This window comes from Rhinolophus sinicus, linkage group LG06 (assembly GCF_036562045.2).
Source record: "Rhinolophus sinicus isolate RSC01 linkage group LG06, ASM3656204v1, whole genome shotgun sequence".
Lineage (NCBI taxonomy): Eukaryota > Metazoa > Chordata > Mammalia > Chiroptera > Rhinolophidae > Rhinolophus > Rhinolophus sinicus.
In genome coordinates this window covers 155,891,481-155,911,380 of record NC_133756.1, presented here as the reverse complement: position 1 = coordinate 155,911,380, position 19,900 = coordinate 155,891,481, and the positions used below count along the sequence as shown (strand labels likewise).

Here is a 19,900-nt window from a genome sequence, read left to right as displayed (position 1 = left end):
CTTAATTACCTGGCAAAAGGATCCAGCTGGATTTCTTAGGTTTGGAATCGAGGTAATCAGATCATTTAAGCATTTTGGAGAAAGCAGCAAAGATGACTCAAATAGTTGAATGTAGCTGACAGATTTTAGGTTCTTTGTTACCAAGAAAACCAGCGGGATATTTAAAGTACTTTTGGAGATGGTCTTGTGGGAGGGATGCAGTGAGCACAAATGTTGTTCCTGAATCATGAATCAGCACCTGGGACAGCCCCCAGGGCTCCCAGAAAAAGCCACTCTTGTCCTGGAGAACACACCTCAGCAGGGCTCATTATCTCATCCTCTCCACACAACCGAGAAGACTGAAAACTTGAAAACAAATCTTGTGGGAATTCATGGCAACTCCGAAGTCTCCTTAGTCTCAAAGCTCATTAGCAGTTTCTGTAGGGAATGGACGTGTTTCCTCTGCCGGTAACCATTAATGTCCTGCTGTCCCAGTTAGGCAGTGGTAGTGCCAGGACTGGAACTCAGATCTGAAGACTTGTGTGAAGTTTCTTTATACTGCCTTCATCCTTGAATCTGATGTCAAGTCTCATCTCAGGGGCTGTAATGTAGTTGCATTGTCTGCTCAAAATTTCATAAGGAAGAATGAGTACTGGTTCAGAAGTGAATGAGGGTAGGGTGGTCTAAACATGATTCATTTGAATCTGTATCCTGAGTAGCTATTAGTAAACCTTCCTTGAAGCTCTATTTCCAGAGCTTCTCTGAGCAGCTTTCTCTGGCTCTTTCAGCTCTCACCTCTTCCCTAGTATCTGAAACCCATATTTCCTTTGTTATAACCTCACAATTTGGCACTTAATTCCACTTGCCTTATGTTGTTCATGGCTGTCCCTGGGTGGTTAGTCTCATCTCTGCAGCTAGATTGTGGGTTTCTGGAGAACCTGTCTTGCTTCCTCCTAAGAACTTGTGTTCTGCTTCAGAGGAATCACGCCTCTGGCCTGTATGTGTTCGTTCGTCCACTCATCAATTAGAATCAGAACTCTTTCAGCAAGAGGCATCTCTGAGAGGCCATGTGCCATATTCACGCCAGAGTTATGTAGCTGGGATAAGACCCTTTGATAATTAGCGAGCACTTAACCTGGCCAGTGTGGTTTTTGCAATTGCAGATGCCAGGTGATGCAAGAATATTTTACAAAGCAGGGAGGCAGCCACAGATCAAGACTTCTGGCAGCACAGAGAATTCTATCTTCCAATGCATTTTTGACAATATTTGTTATCATTTCCTGTAATTAAATACCTATTGAAATAACTGTGGTGAGAGTATGTGTATTGTATTGCAAATGTTCCCTGGAGGGGTTTAAAGGAGAGAGTGGCCACTGGGAAAAGTAGAGAATAAGGAGAGAGAATATGCCAGTCATTCCCTGAGGAACTTGTGGAAGTGAATGATTGTAGAATATTTATTACCTTCCTCCCTTTGTAACAGATTGGGGGAATCTGGAGTGCTTTGATGTAATACACAATTATTATTGTTGTTGTTATTAATATTAAGCATTTTTGCCTAGAACTTTTGTTTGGACTTTTGGGAAAAGACGTGTCTTAGGTTGGGTTCCTTTAAAAGACCAGAGACAGAGATTTTTGGGCAATTGTTTCACTGAGAGAGTGTTCACAGAAGAAACCTGTAAGGGAGTGAAGGAAACAGGAAATAGACAAGCAGAGATGTAGTTTCAGTTGGAGTCTAGCTTTGATCTGCTCCTTAGGGGAACTCTGGAGCATGAATTACACCACACACTCAGTTCTGCCTCAAGGCAAGGGCTTTGGTCTTTTGTAGCTCATATCAATTATCCATCAAGTGTGGACTGCCCCCAAGAGGTGGAGGTGTAACCCCCCAGGCATTCCTGGGAGAAGTGGATCCCTTCGCTGAGGGCAATGCTCCAGAGGAAGCTGTAGCTGTAAGCAGTGAGCAGCCAACATCACAGCAGCTGCAGGTGGCTGTACCGACCTGGTAACTGGGATACGTAAGGATGCTCTTGTTTCCTGAGAGACATCTGAGTATTTACATCAGAGGCATCTGAGGGTACTATGTGCAGTATAGACAGCCCGAAGCAGAGTTAAGAAGTGGATCAAGGAAATCCCTATCAAAATTCCAATGGCCTTTTCACAGAGACAGAATAGACAGCCCTACAACTTGTACAGAACCACTAAGAACCCTGAATAACCAAAGTAATCCTGAGAAAGAAGAACTATTTTAAGCTCTAACAATCCCATGTCTGAATATATATATCTCCAAAGGAAGTGAAGTCACTATCTCATAGAGATATCCCCATGCAAACCCCACCCCCATATGTTCAGTGCAGCATTATTCACAATAGCCAAGGCATCGAAAAACAGCTAAGTGTCCATCAATGGATAAATGGATAAAGAAAATGTTACACACACACACACACACACACACACACACACACACACGAATATTAATCAGCTATAAGAAAGAAGAGTATCCTGCTATTTGGATGATGGATGGAACATGAGCGCATTATACTAAGTGATATATGTCAGAGGAAGACAAATACTGTATGATCTCATTTATACATAGAATCTAAAAAAGTCTTACTCAGAGAAACAGAGAGGAGAATAATGGTTACCAGGGCCTGGAAGGTGGTGGAACTGGGGAGATGTTGGCCAACAGGCACAAACTTGCAGTTAGAAGATGATTAATTTCTGGAGATCTGATAAACAGCATTGGGATTATAGTTAACAAGTTTTATATACTTCAAAGTTGATAAGAGACTAGATCTTAAATGTGCTCACCACACAAAGGAAATGACAACTATGTGAGCTGATGGAGATATTAGCTAAGGCTATTGTGGTAATCCTATTGCAATATATAAACATATCAAATTAACACATTGTATACCTTAAACTTATACAATATTACTTAAATCTCAATGTCAATTATATATCAATTTTTAAAAAAAGACTGTGGCCTGATGACATCATTTGTATTCCTGGAGCAAATCAGGCCTGAGGATGTCCAGGTCAGGTCACGGGTTTTCAGTTACATGGGTTGATAGGTTTCATTTTTTTAATGAGTTTGTTTCTGTTTTATTTGTTAATTTTGTTCTTAGATTCCACATATGAGTGAAATCACATTGCGTCTGTCTTTCTCTGTCTGACACTCCACTCATTACAATACCCTCCAGGTCCAAATCTGTTTATTTATAAATTTGTGTATCTATCTATACTTCTGTCTGGGTGAAGAACGTTGTATAGCTTTAGTGTTCTAATGATTATATAGGAAACCCACACTTAGAAGACTTTTTCCCAAATTCGTTAAATGTCAGGTCTCCCTTATATGATTGAGGACAAAGACTATATTTTTTTATTAGTTTCAGGTGTACAAAACAATGTACTAGTTAGACATTTATACCCCTCACAAAGTAATAACCCCCTCCCCCAACCTATTACCCCTCTGACATTGTATATAGCTGTTACAATTCCATTGACTCTATTCCCTATGCTGTACTCCACATACCGTGGAGTGTATATATATTAAATTATATATATGTGTATATATATAAAATTATATATAATTATATATATTAAATTATAGTTGACATTCAATATTACTCAGCTTCAGCTTCAGGTGTACACTGCAGTGGTCCGGCATGTACACCATCCATGAATCAGTCTCCCTAATAAGACAAGTGCCCATCTGACACTCTACAAAATCTTTACAACATTATTGATTATATTCCCCAAACTGTCCTTCATATCCCTGTGGCAATATTGTGGCTACCAATTTGTGTTTTCTAATCTCACCTTCTCCCTCACCCCCACCCCCCTCCCATCAGCAACCATCAGTTTTTTCTCTATATCTCTGGTACTATTTCTGTTTAGTTTGCTCATTTATTGTATTCTTTAGATTCCACATATAAGTGAGATCATATGGTATTTGTCTTTCTCTGTCTGACTTATTTCACTTAGCTTAATATTCTCTAGGTTCATCCATATCGTTGCAAATGGTAAGATTTCATTCTTCTTTCTGGCCAAGTAATACTCCATTGTATAAATGTACCAGTTTCTTAATCCAGTCATCTACCAGTGGGCATTTTCAGTTGTTTCCACGTCTTGGCTACTGTGAATAATGCTGCAATAAACATAAGGGTGCATACATTTTTTTCAAATTTGCATTTTGGATTTCTCTGGATAGATACCTAGGAGTGGAATTGCTGGGTCATAAGGTAGTTCCATTTCCAGTTTGTTGAGATACCTCCATACTGTTTTCCATAGTGGCTGCACCAATCTGCAATCCCACCAACAGTGGATGAGGGTTCCCTTTTCTCCACATCCTCGCCAGCACTTGTTGTTTGTTGATTTATTGATGATGGCCAGAGTGAGGTGGTAGCTCTTCTTGGGTTTTATTTGCATTTCTCTAATGATTAGCGAGATTGAACATTTTTTCATTTGTCTATTTGCCATCTGTATGTCCTCTTTAGAAAAATGTTTCATGTCCTCTGCATATTTTCTACTGGAGTTGTTTGTTTTTTTGGTGTTGAGTTGAATGAGTTTTTTTTTATAAATTTTGGATATTAACCCCTTATCATATGTATCATTGATAAATATCTTCTCCCATTCAGTAGGATGCCTTTTTTTTATTGATGGTTTTCTTTGCTGTGAAAAAATCTTTTTAATTTGATGCAATCCCATATATTTATTTTTTCTTTTACTTCCCTTGCCCGAGGGGATATATCAGTAAAAATATTACTAAGGGTAATGTCTGCCAATTTACTTCCTATATTTTCTTCTAGGAGTTTTATGGTTTTGGATCTTACATTTAAGTTTTTAATCTATTTTTAATTTATTCTCATTATGGCATGAGGAGGTGGTCCAGCTTCATTTTTTCTTTTTGCATGTGTCTTTCCAGGTTTCCCAGCACCATTTATTGAATAGACTGTCTTTACCCCAATGTAAATTCTTGGTTCCATTGTCATAGATTAAATTGCCACATAGGAAGTAATTTATTTCTAGGCTCTCTATTCTGTTCCATTGATCTATGTGTCTGTTTTTATGCCACTACCATGCTGTTATGATTACTGTAGCCTTGTAGTATGTATTGATGTCAGGTAGCACGGTACCTCCCACTTTGTTCTTATTTCTCAAGATTGCTGTGGCTATTCAGGGTGGACACAGACCATATTTTAATATTTTTTTATATTCTCCCCCACAGCTGAACTAAGATTTTAGCGTCTAGCATGTGCTCAATAAACACTAGCCAGCTTCTTGGCTCACTTGACAGTGTTAGCCTGACGCAGGCAAACCAGCCTTGCAATTGAGATATGTTCACAATCCCATAGTAGTTCATAGGCGGAACACCTTACCCAGAGATGCAAAGAGGATAAGAATCAGGAATGCTTCTTGGATAATTAATTCCTGAAATGATTCCTGGGCTTAAACCTGTAGAAATTAGCTAAGAAGAAAAGAAGGAAAAGTCGTCTAAGCTCAGGGACTTTCCATGATTTCGGGAGTGACAAGAGAATGGTCAAGGGATTTTATATATATATGAATAATACAAAGAGACTCAGTCTTTTCCATCATTGAGCTCATATATTACTAGGGGAGATAGAAGGTCATCAAACAGCACACAAACACATGTGAAATGCAGCAGTGATAGTTGCAATGATGAAGGGGTACATGAGATTCCAAAAGGAACATTCCAAAATGTGCTTTTGACCCTGACACGCCCAAGGCCAGGAAACTTTTCTCTGAGGAAATTGTAATGGAACTGGGATGAAGGATAAGCAGGAGTGACTTCAGTAAAAACAAATGAGAAAGGGCACTGTAAGCAGAGCGAACAGCATGTGCAAAGTCCCGGTGATAGGAGGAAGAATGGCGAGGAAAAAAGACTGCAAGAGCGACAAGCTCACTGGGACCAATAGTCAGGAGGAGGCTAGAAGTTAGTAGGAATCAGACCTTCTATGGCCTTGTAAGTGATATTGTGGGTCATTTTTGTCATAAGAACCACATTGTTCACTAAAAAGCAATTGAGAACAATGTGGCTGGATGAAGCTTGATGTAAAGGAAAAAGAATATGCTTTAGGGTCAAACTTCACCTCAGCTACTTTCTGCATCTATTCTTGGACAATTTACTCAAATTCTATCTGTCTTTCACCTTCTATGTTTACCTGTAAAATAGGGCTAACACTCACTCAGCAAAGTTCTTATGAGGACTAAATAGTAATGTGTAAATGGGATACCAATAGTTCCTCTATCTTAGAGTTGTAAGGATGAAATTAGTTCATATGTGCAAAGTGTGTGCAATATAGTAAGTGCAACATAGGACTTAGCGATTGTAATTATTATAATGCTGGGCACATAGTAAACAATACCTTGTGCTTTCTATTCTTTCCACTCCCTTTCTCCTCCATTTATTGGTACTGAAATACTTCAGAAGTCTCTGAATATCTCAGGTAGCTCAGCCCTGCCTGGCTGATGGGATCTGACTACCTGTCCCCCTACACACACACACACACACACACACACACACATCAAAGAGTTTCATTAATCACTCTAGACACACGCAGAGGAATTGCCCTTGAATAAATGGGGCACATTGGGGCATACATTCACACACAGACTTATTAAAATTATATACACATGACCAGCTAACATTTTTTCCCAGGAATAAGCTAATTCTTTAAGACCTATAGGAGTATCTCTGCTCAGGAAGAGTTAAGCAAAGAAAGAAGCCATAGAAAAGAAAAAACAGTTGATAAATAGTCCCTAGGGCTCTATTTAGTATAGAGCACTATAGCAGATCTCATGGAAGCCAGATAAAGTATAAAATATGGTCTCAGTTCTCCAGGGTGATAATAATTTGGGACTTGGGCAGAATCCAGCTATGATAATCTAGTGGGAATGAACCTCTTGCAACAGGAAGCTCAAGTGACCTTGATTAGGAAAATTTATATTTCTCAGGAAGTTATTTCAAGTACTGAGAAGGTTCATAAAGGGTTTAATATTGATCTTTACTTTGAAAAGCATACCCTAGATCCTCTGTTGACAGGGGATCCCAAATGTAGAGACCGTTTTGGTTTGGACTAATTATCTGATAACAGGGAAGGAGGTCAGCAATCACTACACCACCTTCTTCTGGGAGATGGAACTGATGAGACAAGACCCTAGAAAGCAAAATAATTTACTCCTTTCATGATTTTTCACTTGGGAAGGTTACATAAAGCTTCAGCCCTACTGAGTAGTCTCTCCAGACTCATGCCCTCCTTTCTCTATCCACCAGAGCAATCAGGTGTCACCTGCTAGGTCCTGTCTTTTATGACTATAACTGAAAAGGTTGGCTCAGTACACCCCTCTTTCTCCTCATGCTGAAGGTAAGAGAAAGTCATTTTCTACCTCCTTCTAGACTTACTGCATGCCAGGCACTTGCTGATGCTGGAATAGCAACGCAGGTGATGGCTTTACAAGTAGAGACTTGTAGATTTCAGAACTACCGGTAGTTCAGCCTGTGACTTAAGAGTGTTCCTCTGAATTCACTTGGAAGGCCTATTCTTCTGATTAAAATGGTAATAACTAATCCCAATCTATGAAATATTGAGGAATGACTAAAATGAATTTGGATAAGGTTTAAGGATTAATGGAAAACACTTTCCTCATAAGGTACCTCAGTTAATCCTCTGCTATGAAACAGATATTAATATCACCCCCTTAATAGATTCCAAAAGAGCAGGGAAGAGCTAACATTTTAATGTAATTTAACAGGTTTCATACATCAAACCAAATGTTCTAAATACTTTATCTCATTTAATCTCATCACAAGTCCATTAGGTAAGTATTATTATTTACATCTTTTAAACATGAGGAAATAGAAATTAATGTGAAGTGATCTGCCCAGGTGACAACACTATTAATGGTAGATTGAGATTCTACCTCGGTTCTGTTATTGCCAAGTATACTAACCCCCTTTTGTATACAATGCTAGTTAGAGAACTGGAGAGCCGTTCCAGCCCAGACTCTCTGGATTTCCAAAATGCACAAGGATAGAGTTTGTCATGAATCCTTGCCAGCTGGGGCGGGTCTGGCTGGAGAGATAAGGAGGAAGATGAGCACATGATGTGGGAGGTGACTTAGAAGCCCTCAGATGGGTTTGGAATCACGCACAGATGCCAGCCTGGGGCAGATTTCTGGGGATGCTGCTGCAGTGCTCTTATCCTGCACCATGTCTAGCAACAACTTGGAACTGCAAGTTGATGATCTGTGATATAAGTGTCACTGTCTTGGAACCATAAAAGACACTACTTCATTTATCCAGAATATGGACCCCGTTACTCCACCTACCTCTCTTCTAATTAATTTCCATTTTACAAATCGAAGCTTAAACTTTACTTCCTCTAGGAAGCCTTTTCAGAATTCCTTAATCACAAACTGCCAGAGCCCCTTGTTGAACAATCTTACAACACACTATTTTTCTTTATAGCACAACATCTAATCACAGTTTTAATTATATATATATATATATATATATATATATATATATATATATATAAATAAATCTGGCATATACATATACATATGCCAGATTTTTTTTAATTCAAAGTGTCTGTCTCTCTCACTAGGATATATAACCACTTGGGCACAACTGTGCCATTTTGATCACCATTGTATGTGGACCTTGGCACCTAATAACAAATAAGTGTGAGTGACTTAAGGAAGAATAGTTATGATGTACAGTCACAGACTGAAGACTTTTTAAAATGTCACTAGAGCAATGAACAATGTTAAAGAAATGATGAAGGATGCTCTGCCTCTCTGAAAATGAAAAACAAAATCATTCTAGTTTTAGCATCTGGGGAGCTACCTATCAGTCCAAGTATGAGACCTTGAATACAATTCAACACGAGCTCATGAATTCATTGTATTTTAATTAGACTGAAGAAATGGACTGCCTATGAAGCGATTGGGGACACCCAGATATTTTACAGCTGGCCATTCCTGTGATCTGGCCCACGTAGGACACTTTTAAGTCAGTTATTTAAAATGAGAGCATTTCCACAGCTAAAATTGTGATATGTATCAAAACCATGTCACATGAGAAACAGAAAAAGTAAACTGGAAAAAAAACTTAGGGCTGCATAACAAGAGCTCTTTAGTTCCCAAAGTGATTCACGTAGAAACGGCCTCATGGTATAGAACCGAATAAATATGAGAAGTTGCACAGAGGCAGATTCCAGACATTATGAGAAAGAACTTTGAGAATCATGCCATCCAACGATGGAGCAAGCAAGTCAGGAAGTAATGAGGTTCTCTAAGCATTGAAGGTAAACTGTACTAGAGATTTGAGAATCTAAAGGGGACTGAACTAGGCAATTTCTGAAGTCCTTTTCAGCACTAAGATTCATGAGCTATAGATAACTATAATAAATATTTTATTATATATCCTGGAGAGCACCATTAAGATTATATGAATGGACTGACTATAATAAAATTCTCAGAAGTCATTAGCACACAGATTTCAAAGCCCTCCACCATAATACAGGTGGTAGACTAACCTCAAATGTCTGTTTATTGGAGCCTTATATATACTATGTCCATGAGTAATGGGATTTTTTTCCACAGCCCAAATGTTGAATGCCAAGTTGTTTGTTTTCTGTAAGGGCTCTTAAACAGGTGACTTTATTATGAAATAAAGGTGAACAGAGAAAATGAAAAAAAAGTGTAAATAACACATTTTTCGCAATCTATTTATCCATACGACATCTACTATTGCTGTCTATACCTTATACGTTAGGCTTGGTGATATAGGGAGATAAAAATATAAATAAGGGAAGATAGCTGCCTTTGAACTTACAAATAATGACAGTTATCTGTTATTAGTCTGCTATCACTATGCAATAGGCATTGTGGTAGATGCTTTACATTATGATCTTATTTAATCCTCATAACAACCTTAGTTATACATAATAATAAATAATACAATTATTATCCCTGTTTTTCAAATAAAGAAACTGGGGCTCAGAGAAAGCATATATTGCCTAGCATCATGGAACCAGGGAATGGGATTATTCAGGCCACATCATTTAATTTCAAAACTGATTTCACACTGATACACTGTCCCTCCTCTGCATGTTGTAATACAATGTTAAATATGCTAAGTGACATTAGAAATAATTTAAAGCATTATTGAAGTTCAGAAGAGGAAAAGAGAATGAATGAAATGGACACTGCTTGTTAGCTATTGAAAAAACAACACAGAGCCGTTCATGCCTTAAGTGCTCTTAATATTTAGGACAGACAATCTCTAATCACATTTATCCCTATGCTTGTGACACCAAGGTGGATTTACGTGAACGATTTTTACTGGATTTTTCTTCAAAGCTCATAATAAATAATAAACATTAAAATTGGGCAAGTTGAAACAAGGTCACACGTTGCCTCTTTTCCACCTTCTTGAATATGAGTTGGTCTTGGAAAAGAAGTAGAATGGATGCCCTTTGACAGTTATATCTGTTCATTAGAGGGAAGTTGGATGGCTTTTCCTGGATTTCACTTCAGCTCCTAAAAGAGGAAAAATAAATGAAGACTTGCTTGGTCTTCCCTATTCATCCCCAAACTCATAGGAAGGATTCTTAGATCTCCAACAGTTATGACCACATATTTTCTTATACTACCACAAGCTAGGATGAGCCCTGTGATAAAACTGTTTCCTTCAAGTCCTACACTTCTCCTGATTGGCTATGGATAGAGAAACCAGGAGCTGGGAGGGCTTTGTTTTCTGAGGCTTCTCCCTGATACTGTCAATCTCAGGCCTATCGGCTCTTTGCTCACGGGCATCATTTTCTTTCTTCATTTTCCATCATATCACTAGTTTTTCAGCGTTGCATTCATATATCCCTGAGTTAATACCTCAGGAGGTATTGTGTATAAATAGATGAATGAATGAATGAATGAATGAATGAATGAATGAATGAATGAATGAATAGCTTCCCACCCTCACCTTAATGATCCCTTGTCTCAAGAATTTCTTGACACTTTCCTCTGACTTTACTGAAAGTATTTAGTTTTAATTGCATTTCAATTGAAAATAGCTTTGAATTCCACAAACTTCCTCTGAATCCTTTCCTCAAAAAAGTTCTCATGTGACTTAGTCCAACTCTTGGCAGATAGAAATTAAGCTGCAGATATTTATGTGAACAGATTTAGTAGAAGGGGAAGAAACCAGAAAATTAGTCCTAATTCTTCTAGTCTCTAACACCAGTGCTGATTAGATTAGATCATGGCTCACAGTGTGAACTAGTAGATTGTCAGCCTGATTGTTCCTTCTGTCTTTGTAACTCACACCAGAGAAAACCTGTTAGTTCAATGACCTGGGGAAATCGCTCAGTGTTGATGGAATTTGTGTTCCTGGCCTATCCCTCCCACCCTGAGCTGTGTGTCTCGTCCTTCTTTGGAGTCAGCCTGGTTTATACACTCATCATCAGTGGGAATGTCCTCATTGTGGTGGCCATCCAGACAGAAGCCCGCCTACACACGCCCATGTACTATTTCCTGGGCAGCCTCTCAGGGATAGAAATATGCTACACTGCTGTGGTGGTGCCCCACATTCTGGCCAACATCCTACAATCAGACAAGACCATCACCCTCCTGGGGTGTGCCACTCAGATGATTTTCTTCATCGGCTTTGGCAGTGCTGATTGCTTCCTTTTGGCTGTGATGGCCTATGACCGGTACGTTGCTATTTGCCAGCCCCTGCAGTACCCTCTCATCATGACTATAACTCTTTGTGTCCGCTTGGTTATTGTCTCTGTGGTCATCGGTTTGTTCCTGTCCTTACAGCTGGTGGCCTTCATCTTCTCTCTGCCATTCTGTCAGGCTCGGAGTATCGAGCACTTCTTTTGTGATGTGCCACCAGTGATGCATCTTGTTTGTGCCAACAGCCACATCCATGAGCAGTCCGTGCTGGTGGCAGCCACACTAGCCATTGCCGTGCCTTTCCTTCTCATCGCCACCTCCTATGCCTTCATTGTGGCTGCTGTGCTCAAGATCCCCTCTGCAGCTGGTCGCCACCGGGCCATCTCCACCTGCTCTTCCCATCTCACTGTGGTCCTGCTGCAGTATGGCTGCTGTGCCTTCATGTACCTGCGCCCCAACTCTAGCTACTACCCCAAGCAGGACCAGTTCATCTCACTGGTGTACACATTGGGAACCCCACTGCTCAATCCACTTATCTATACGCTGAGGAACAGTGAGATGAAGGGGGCCATAGGGAGAGTCCTTACCAGGAATTGTCTCTCCCAGAACAACTAGGGAAGTGTTTGACGTATCAGACAAGGATTTGGTTCCAGCCCATGCAAAACCCCAAGGCAACTGCGCTTCCTCTCAGTTGATGTTTAAACTGATCTTTAAAAATGGTATAAATTATCTGGATACTGTTTAGCTATATGTACCAGAGACCTTTAAAATGTTTCTACCCATTTTAGTAGACTCAGTAGTTTTTCTTCTAAATAAGAAATTAACAAATAAGCATAACATAATATAAAGTGATAAGTAAAAGACTGAATTTCAGGTATCAGCTGGAAACAGATGTGTCATTCAATAGATTTTAAGTTAAAAATGTAATGAAGGGATTATATGCAGAAGTCTGAGTGAGACAACCAATGAGGGATGGCAACACTCTTATATACTAGCAATAGCAGGAAGCCATTATGACCCCTAGACCTCACAGGCAAAAAAAAAAAGATACAGTATTGTCTGAGACCAGTGAGAGCCAGATTTATCAAGAGAAACAACCTGGTAGGAACTGTGGCTTCAGGAAAAAATTTTTAAAAAGCAACTATTGACAGAACTATGACAATGCAAGGAGACAGCAGGGAAATAAATACTCCAGCCTCTCTCCTCTTGTAACCTCCCATCTCTTGTCCTGTCTTTCATTGTCCAAACCCAACAGGAAGCCAGAGGGCAAAGGAGACTGAATGACTCAGTTCTCAGAAGTTAGCTTTTTGGGACAAGGCAGAGCAGAGACGGACCTTGAGAGTTAGGGACAAACAGAATAATCAGAAAAAGATTGCTTATTATAGAATTTATATAAATACGCAAATGTGTTAACAATGCAATTTTCTCGTAATAAAATATTTGCTAAACAATTATTGTATGAAATAATTTTTTTCTTTGTGGCTACCCTTTTACTTATTCATTCATTTGGTAAATTTTGAGCACCTGAACTGTGCCAGGCACTAACCTTCCAAACAACAATACAGAAGGGCCTTGTAGTTCTATGATCTCCAACATTCGGGTTTATTCACATCCATTCCCATGGCCACATGTTAACTCGCTTTTTAAGCCTTTAATTTGTTTTCAAATACTGCAGTGATTGGCTAACATTGAGTGCTTACTGTGTACCTTAAATATATATATATATATTCTCTTAATTTTCAAAAATCCTATGAAGTAAATTATCATTATTATATTGCAATGGTGAAACTAAGTCACAGAGTTTAAGTAGCTGGTGGGAGATCCTGCAGATATGTGATGGAATTTGTAACTTAAACCCAGTGGTTCCAGCTTCGGAAGTAATGTTTATTTGCATTTCCAAAATGATAATGAGTACCTTTTCATAGGCTTACTGGCCATTTGGCTATCTTCACTTATGAAGTATTACTTTAAGAATTTGCCAATTTAAATTGGGTTGTTTTATTTTTTTCTGAGTTTATTGTATATTCTGGATATAATTCCTTTGTCAGATATATTTATTGTTAATATTTTCTTCCTAATTTTGACTTAAACCTCTCATTGATACCTTTTGATGAGCAGAATTTTTTTAAATGAAGTCTACTTTATCATTGTTTTTATTTATGGTAATGGCTTTTGGGTCCTATTTAAGAAATATGTGCCTTCCCCAAGTTTGTGAATAAACTTTCTTATGCTTTCTTCCAAAAGTTTTATAGTTTAACACATTCATGTCTATGACATATCACAAGTTAATTTTTATGTGTTGTACAAACTAAGGGTCAATGTTCATATATTCCATATGACACATAGTTATTTCAGTGCCATTTATTGAAAAGATTATTTTCCTTGTTGAATTTTTGTACCTTTGTGGAAAATCAATTGAATGTCTGTGTGTGTGTCTTGTTGTGTGTATGTATGTGTGAAATTAATTCTGGGCCTTGTAGTCTGATCCACTAATAAATTTCTTCTATCTTAATGGTAGCACCAAGGGTCTTATTTATTGTATATTTTTAGTGTCTTGGAATCTAAGAGCATAAGCCTTCCCAAATTGTTCTTCATTTCTTAGATTATCTTGCTATCCTAAGTCATTTTTATTTCTTTGTAAATTTTATAAAAAGAAGTAAGGAGATCTTATTTTGGATTACATTGACTCTTTTTTTAAAGATTTTTATTAAAACATAGCTAACATACAGTATTAGTTTCAGCTATACATCATAGCTATTCAACAGTACCCACCTGCCACTATATAGTGTTATTACCACATTATTGATTATATTCCTTATGCTAAAGAAGTGATCACCATGACAAGTCCAGCAACAATCTGACATGTACTATGCTATCACAATATTATTAACTACATTTCCTATACTGTATATTACATCCCCAAGACTTATTTGTTTTATATCTTGTTACATTAACTCTTTAGAGATCAATTTGAATATAATTGATATCATAACAATATTGAATTTTCTAATCCATAAACTTGGTATTTTTTTATTAATTGGTCTTAAGTTTTCTTTGTAATGATTTATAGTTTTTGGATAGGTATCTTTAACATTTTTTCATTAAATTCACACCTAGGTTGCTGTAGTGTTTTAACACTATTGTAAATGTTTTTTCTTACTTTAGCTTTCAATTGTTTCCTTTTAATATATAGAAATACTACAAAAATATCCATTGACCTGTAGTATCCCATTACTTGGATAAATTCACTTACTAATTCTAGTAGTTTCCTATGTAACATAAGGTTTCCTATGTAAACAATCATGTTTTCTGTAAATAAAAATAATTGTACTTCTTCCTTTTGAAGTTGATCGTTATAGAGTGCCCCACCCCCCAAAGAATCCTGCCTCCTGCTCTCTGTGCCCTTATGTATAACCCTCCCACAACAATTCTGAACTTGTATCGTCCAATGTGACATCAGCAAACATGATAAAATAAAGGCTTGATAAGCACTTGCACATTGGGGTTGCCTTCTTTGAATCATGAGACCACCATGTCATAAAGAACAGCCCCACACAAAAAAAGAATATGTTGATTGAGAGGCCCCACTGCCCTAGGTCAACTCTTTTCCCTGGACATCTCTCCATATGATTACACTTTCATGAGTGATCCTAAAGCAAGACCAGCAAGAGGTGACTCTGTCAACCCACAAATTTGCAAAAAATGATAGATAGTTGTCATTTTAAGCTGCTAAGTTTCATAATAATTTGTTATGCAGCAATAAATAATGGGTACAGGCATTGGTACCTAAAAGTGGGGTGTTGCCATAACAGAAGCACAAAACATGTGGCATAGGTCTGGGCATAATCTGAGGCTTTAAAAGCAGCCAGGAGGTTGTTGGTAAAGTTGGATATATGGCAAACTGTTAGGGGGGTCTGGACAGATGGCAACCCATAGAGTGAAACCCTTAAAGGATTCATAGAAAATACAAAAAAGTTAAGATATCTGTGCTGATTTGCATTGTATTGTATTGTACTGTATTGTATTGTGTTGTGTTGTGGTGTGGTGTTGTGTTGTACTACACTATATTGTATTATATGATAAAAGCACAATCAAATGGGACTAAAAGGGACATGGACAATCTATACTGAAAAAGAGATCCTGGACTCCCAATTTTATATGGACAGGAAGCCAGCTAAGAAAGCTCCTCGGCCAGCCCAGTGGCTCAGGTGGTTGAAGCGCTGTGCTCCTAACACGAAGGTCATGGGTTTGATTCTCACATGGGCCAATGAGCTGCACCCTCTACAGCTAAGATTGTGAACAATGTCAATTTAAACAATGACAATAACAATGACAATCCCAATAACATTTTTTAAAGACATAGAACAAAAAAATCATCCGATTTGTATGAATTACAAAATACCCCATATAGCCAAAGCAATCCGGAGAAAAAAGACCAGTGCTAGAGGTATCACACTCCCTGACTTCAGCTTGTACTACAGAGCAACAATAATCAAAACAGTACGGTATTAGCAGAAAAACAGACACACAGACCGATGGAATAGAATTGAAAATCCAACAATAAATCCACATAAATATGGACAGACAAATTTTTACAAAGGAGCCAAAAACATACAATGGAGCAAAGACAGCCTCTTCAATAAATGGTGCTGGGAGAATTGGAAAGCCATGTGCAAAAGAATGAAACTAGACTGCTATCTAGCACCATGTACCAAAATTAACTCAAAATATATCAAAGACCTAAACATAAGACCTAAAACAATAAACTGCATAGAAGAAAACATAGGTACTAAACTTGTGGACCTTAGGTTCAAAGAGCATTTTATAAATTTGACCTCAAAAGCAAAGGAAGTAAAAGCTAAAATAAATTAATGGAACTATATCAAACTAAAAAGCTTCTGCACAGCAAAAGAAACCATCAACAAAATAAATAGGCAACCAACCAAATTGAAAAAGATTTTTGCAAACAACACCTCCAATGAAGGGCTAATATCCAAAATATATGAGGAACTCATACAACTCAACAACAAAAAAACAAACAATCCAATTAAAAAATGGGCAGAGGACCTGAATAAACATTTCTCCAAAGAGGACATACAAATGGCCAATAGACATGAAAAACTGCTCAACATCCCTAATCATCAGAGAAATGCAAATAAAAACCACAATGAGATATCACCTCACACCAGTTAGAATGGTTATCATCAACAAGACAAATAGTAACAAGTGTTGGAGAGGCTGTGGAGAAAAAGGAACCTTCATACACTGTTGGTGGGAACGCAAATTGGTGCAGCTGCTATGGAAGGCAGTGTGGAGGTTCCTCAAAAAATTATGAATAGAATTACCGTATGACCCAGCAACCCCTCTCCTGGATATCTACCCAAAAAATCTGAAAACATTTATCTGTAAAGATATATGTGCTCCGATGTTCATTGCAGCTTTATTTACAGTGGCCAAGACATGGAAACAACCAAAGTGTCCTTCGATAGATGATTAGGTAAAGAAAATGTGGTATATACTCATATATATTCCTATACACAATGGAATACTATTGCCATAAGAAAAAATGATATAGTGCTATTTGCAACAACATGGATGGATCTTGAGATTATTATACTAAGCAAAATAAGTCAGTGATGGAAGGAGAACTGACTCTGGATGGTGAACACAGAATGGGATTTATAGATGATGTAATACAGAATTGTACACCTGAAATCTATGTAATTTTACTAACAATTGTCACCCCAATAAATTTAAAAAAAATGAATGTCAACTATAATTTAATATATATACAGTCACAGGATGTGGAGCACAGCATAAGGAGTAGAGTCAGTGGAACGGTAACAGCTACATACGATGTCAGATAAATTTTCTGCTTCTCAAGAAATAGATACAGTTAATAGGATTTTAGAGCTGGAAGGACCCATGGAGTCCAACGCCTTATGTCACAGAAGAGGAATCATACATAAAAGCTTCACTACTTGCTTGATGTCACAGTTACCACATGGCAACACCAGAGCTAGACTCCAGATCTCCAGATGGCTAGTGCTGTTACATGAGTTCAAGCTGAAATGAATGTGTGCTTTCAACAGTGCTCACTGGGAGACATGTCTGGAACACAGCAGCAGTAAGTTCTCTGCGGGTGTAGGGAAGGAATGAAAATACTCACTTGGATTTCCCAGATAATGATTGTCTGTGGTAGCCACACAGAAGAGTTGCCTATTAATCTTGCTTAGTTGATAAACGAGGGAAATCATTCTCAAATATTTTCCCTAGTTGGCTTTAGTTTATGGGAACCACTAGTGATATTGCTCCTCTGTGGGGACCCATTAATTTTAAAGAGATTTCATAAAGAACACTAAATAATCTGACTACGTCAGGCAAGACTGGACTCTGAAGAGATGTATCAGAATCTATTTTTTATCATAAAGGAGGAGACAGGTCTTCTCATTCAGGACTCGATTTAGGATTGTTCCATAATGTTATCCTTCCAAAGGATGTCCCTCTCATCCTGCTCCACCCTGATCAAAAATTTCTAAGAGGTATTTCTTCTTTTGAATATTAGCTTCCAAAGGACACTTCTCCAGTCTCATCTGGATATTATGGAGGTGTCACATATTGTCTACTTGTCCTCTCCAAGAGATACTGCACAAAACAAACTTATGGATCCTCATTCCATTTTATCCTGTAAGAAGAGGATAGAGAGGGTCAGTGAGCTCTGGGAGAGCTCCTTCTAGTATTTTTGCATCTCAGCAAAAAAGTTAACCTGCTCTTTAGTGAATTTCCCTAGGCCAACAGACATATGAAAAAGTTCTTGCCACTTTCTAAAGCAGTTTTGGAAGTCCTCTTTCATGAGTGTCATTAGTTGCACTGTCATGGCTGCCTCAGTATCCTGAATCACTTTAACTTTGGGGAACAGCCAGAAGTCTCACAGTGCCAGATCCAGTGAATAAGGTGGATGAGGACATACCGTAATGTTTTTATTTGACAGAAATTGCCATACCAGAAGTGATGTCTGACACGGAGCACTGCCATGATGTAGGATGATTTACAGCACACTTTAAAACACAGCGCTCAACCGTAGCTCACACCCAACTGACTGCACTGAACAAGTTGAAACTTGTCACACACTGTTACTAAGGTTCAATGCACCACTTCCCGTATTGAAGATCCCTGCCTTTCCTTGGATGGCACTCGGCAGCAGCATTCACTGTATTTCATAATCACAACAGAAAGGCTCCGTGTCACACATCACTTCTGGTGCGGCAATTTCTGTCAAATAAAAACATTGCAGTGTGTCCTCATCCACCTTATTCACTGGATCTGGCACCGTGCGACTTCTGGCTCTTCCCCAAAGTCAAAATGACCATGAAAAGTAAACATTTTGAATCAATTCAGAACATCGAGGCAGCCATGACAGCGCAACTAAAGACACTCATAAAAGAGGGCTTCCAGAACTGCTTGAGAAAGTGGTAAGAACGATGGGATAAGTGTGTTCAAAGTGAGGGGGAGTATTTTGAGGGGCATTAATGGTAACGTGTCTTTTACTATAATAAATATTTTTTAAATTTACACATTCACCATATTTTTTTATCACACCTCGTAGCTTAGGAGTAGGAGGAGACGAGTGTCCAAGGCAGACAGAATAGATAATGCAAAGTCCCCAAAGCAAGAGAGACCGTGGAAAGAAACTGAAAATGGCTCAGCAGAGCTGGGGCAGAGAGTGCAACAAGAAGAACGGGAAAAGAACATCTACTAGAAGTCAGGCAGAGACTTAATGCACATTACTGTTAATTCTCACAATACTCTATACAGTAACCATAGTGTACCCTTTGTGGCCAAAATTCTGAGCTTCATAGAGAGTAAGTAACTTTGCCCATCATTCTAAAACTAGTAAACGGCAGATCCAAAAGCCATACTCTTGTTGAGAGGTCAAAGGTATCCTAAAGGTGTAATTAACCTGGGAATAGCACAGTGGTTGGCATTAGGGGAAACAGTTGGGGTTAGGAGAAGTTTTGAAGAATTCTCAAATTATTCTACAAAATATTTTGCTTCCTTTCTCTTTATGCATAACACCAGACTGAGTTTGGGAATGTTTTTTTAGCAGCACGGCCAGAATCACATGAAGTGACCTTTCTGCATGGATGTTTGCAGTCTCTTAACTAAGTTACATAGCCTTTGGTGTAAAGAAAGAGTGAGATATACTAAAGGCGTGTATGTTGAC

General features: G+C 38.3%; 1 protein-coding gene across 1 annotated transcript; it reads left to right on the top strand.

Annotated features, from left to right (window-relative positions):
* The first annotated feature begins 11,346 nt into the window (after window positions 1-11,346).
* OR10W1 (olfactory receptor family 10 subfamily W member 1) lies at window positions 11,347-12,291 on the top strand. Its single transcript, XM_019719340.2, has one exon. The coding sequence runs from the start codon at window positions 11,347-11,349 to the stop codon at window positions 12,289-12,291; it is 945 nt and encodes a 314-aa protein (XP_019574899.2).
* The last annotated feature ends 7,609 nt before the right edge of the window (window positions 12,292-19,900 follow it).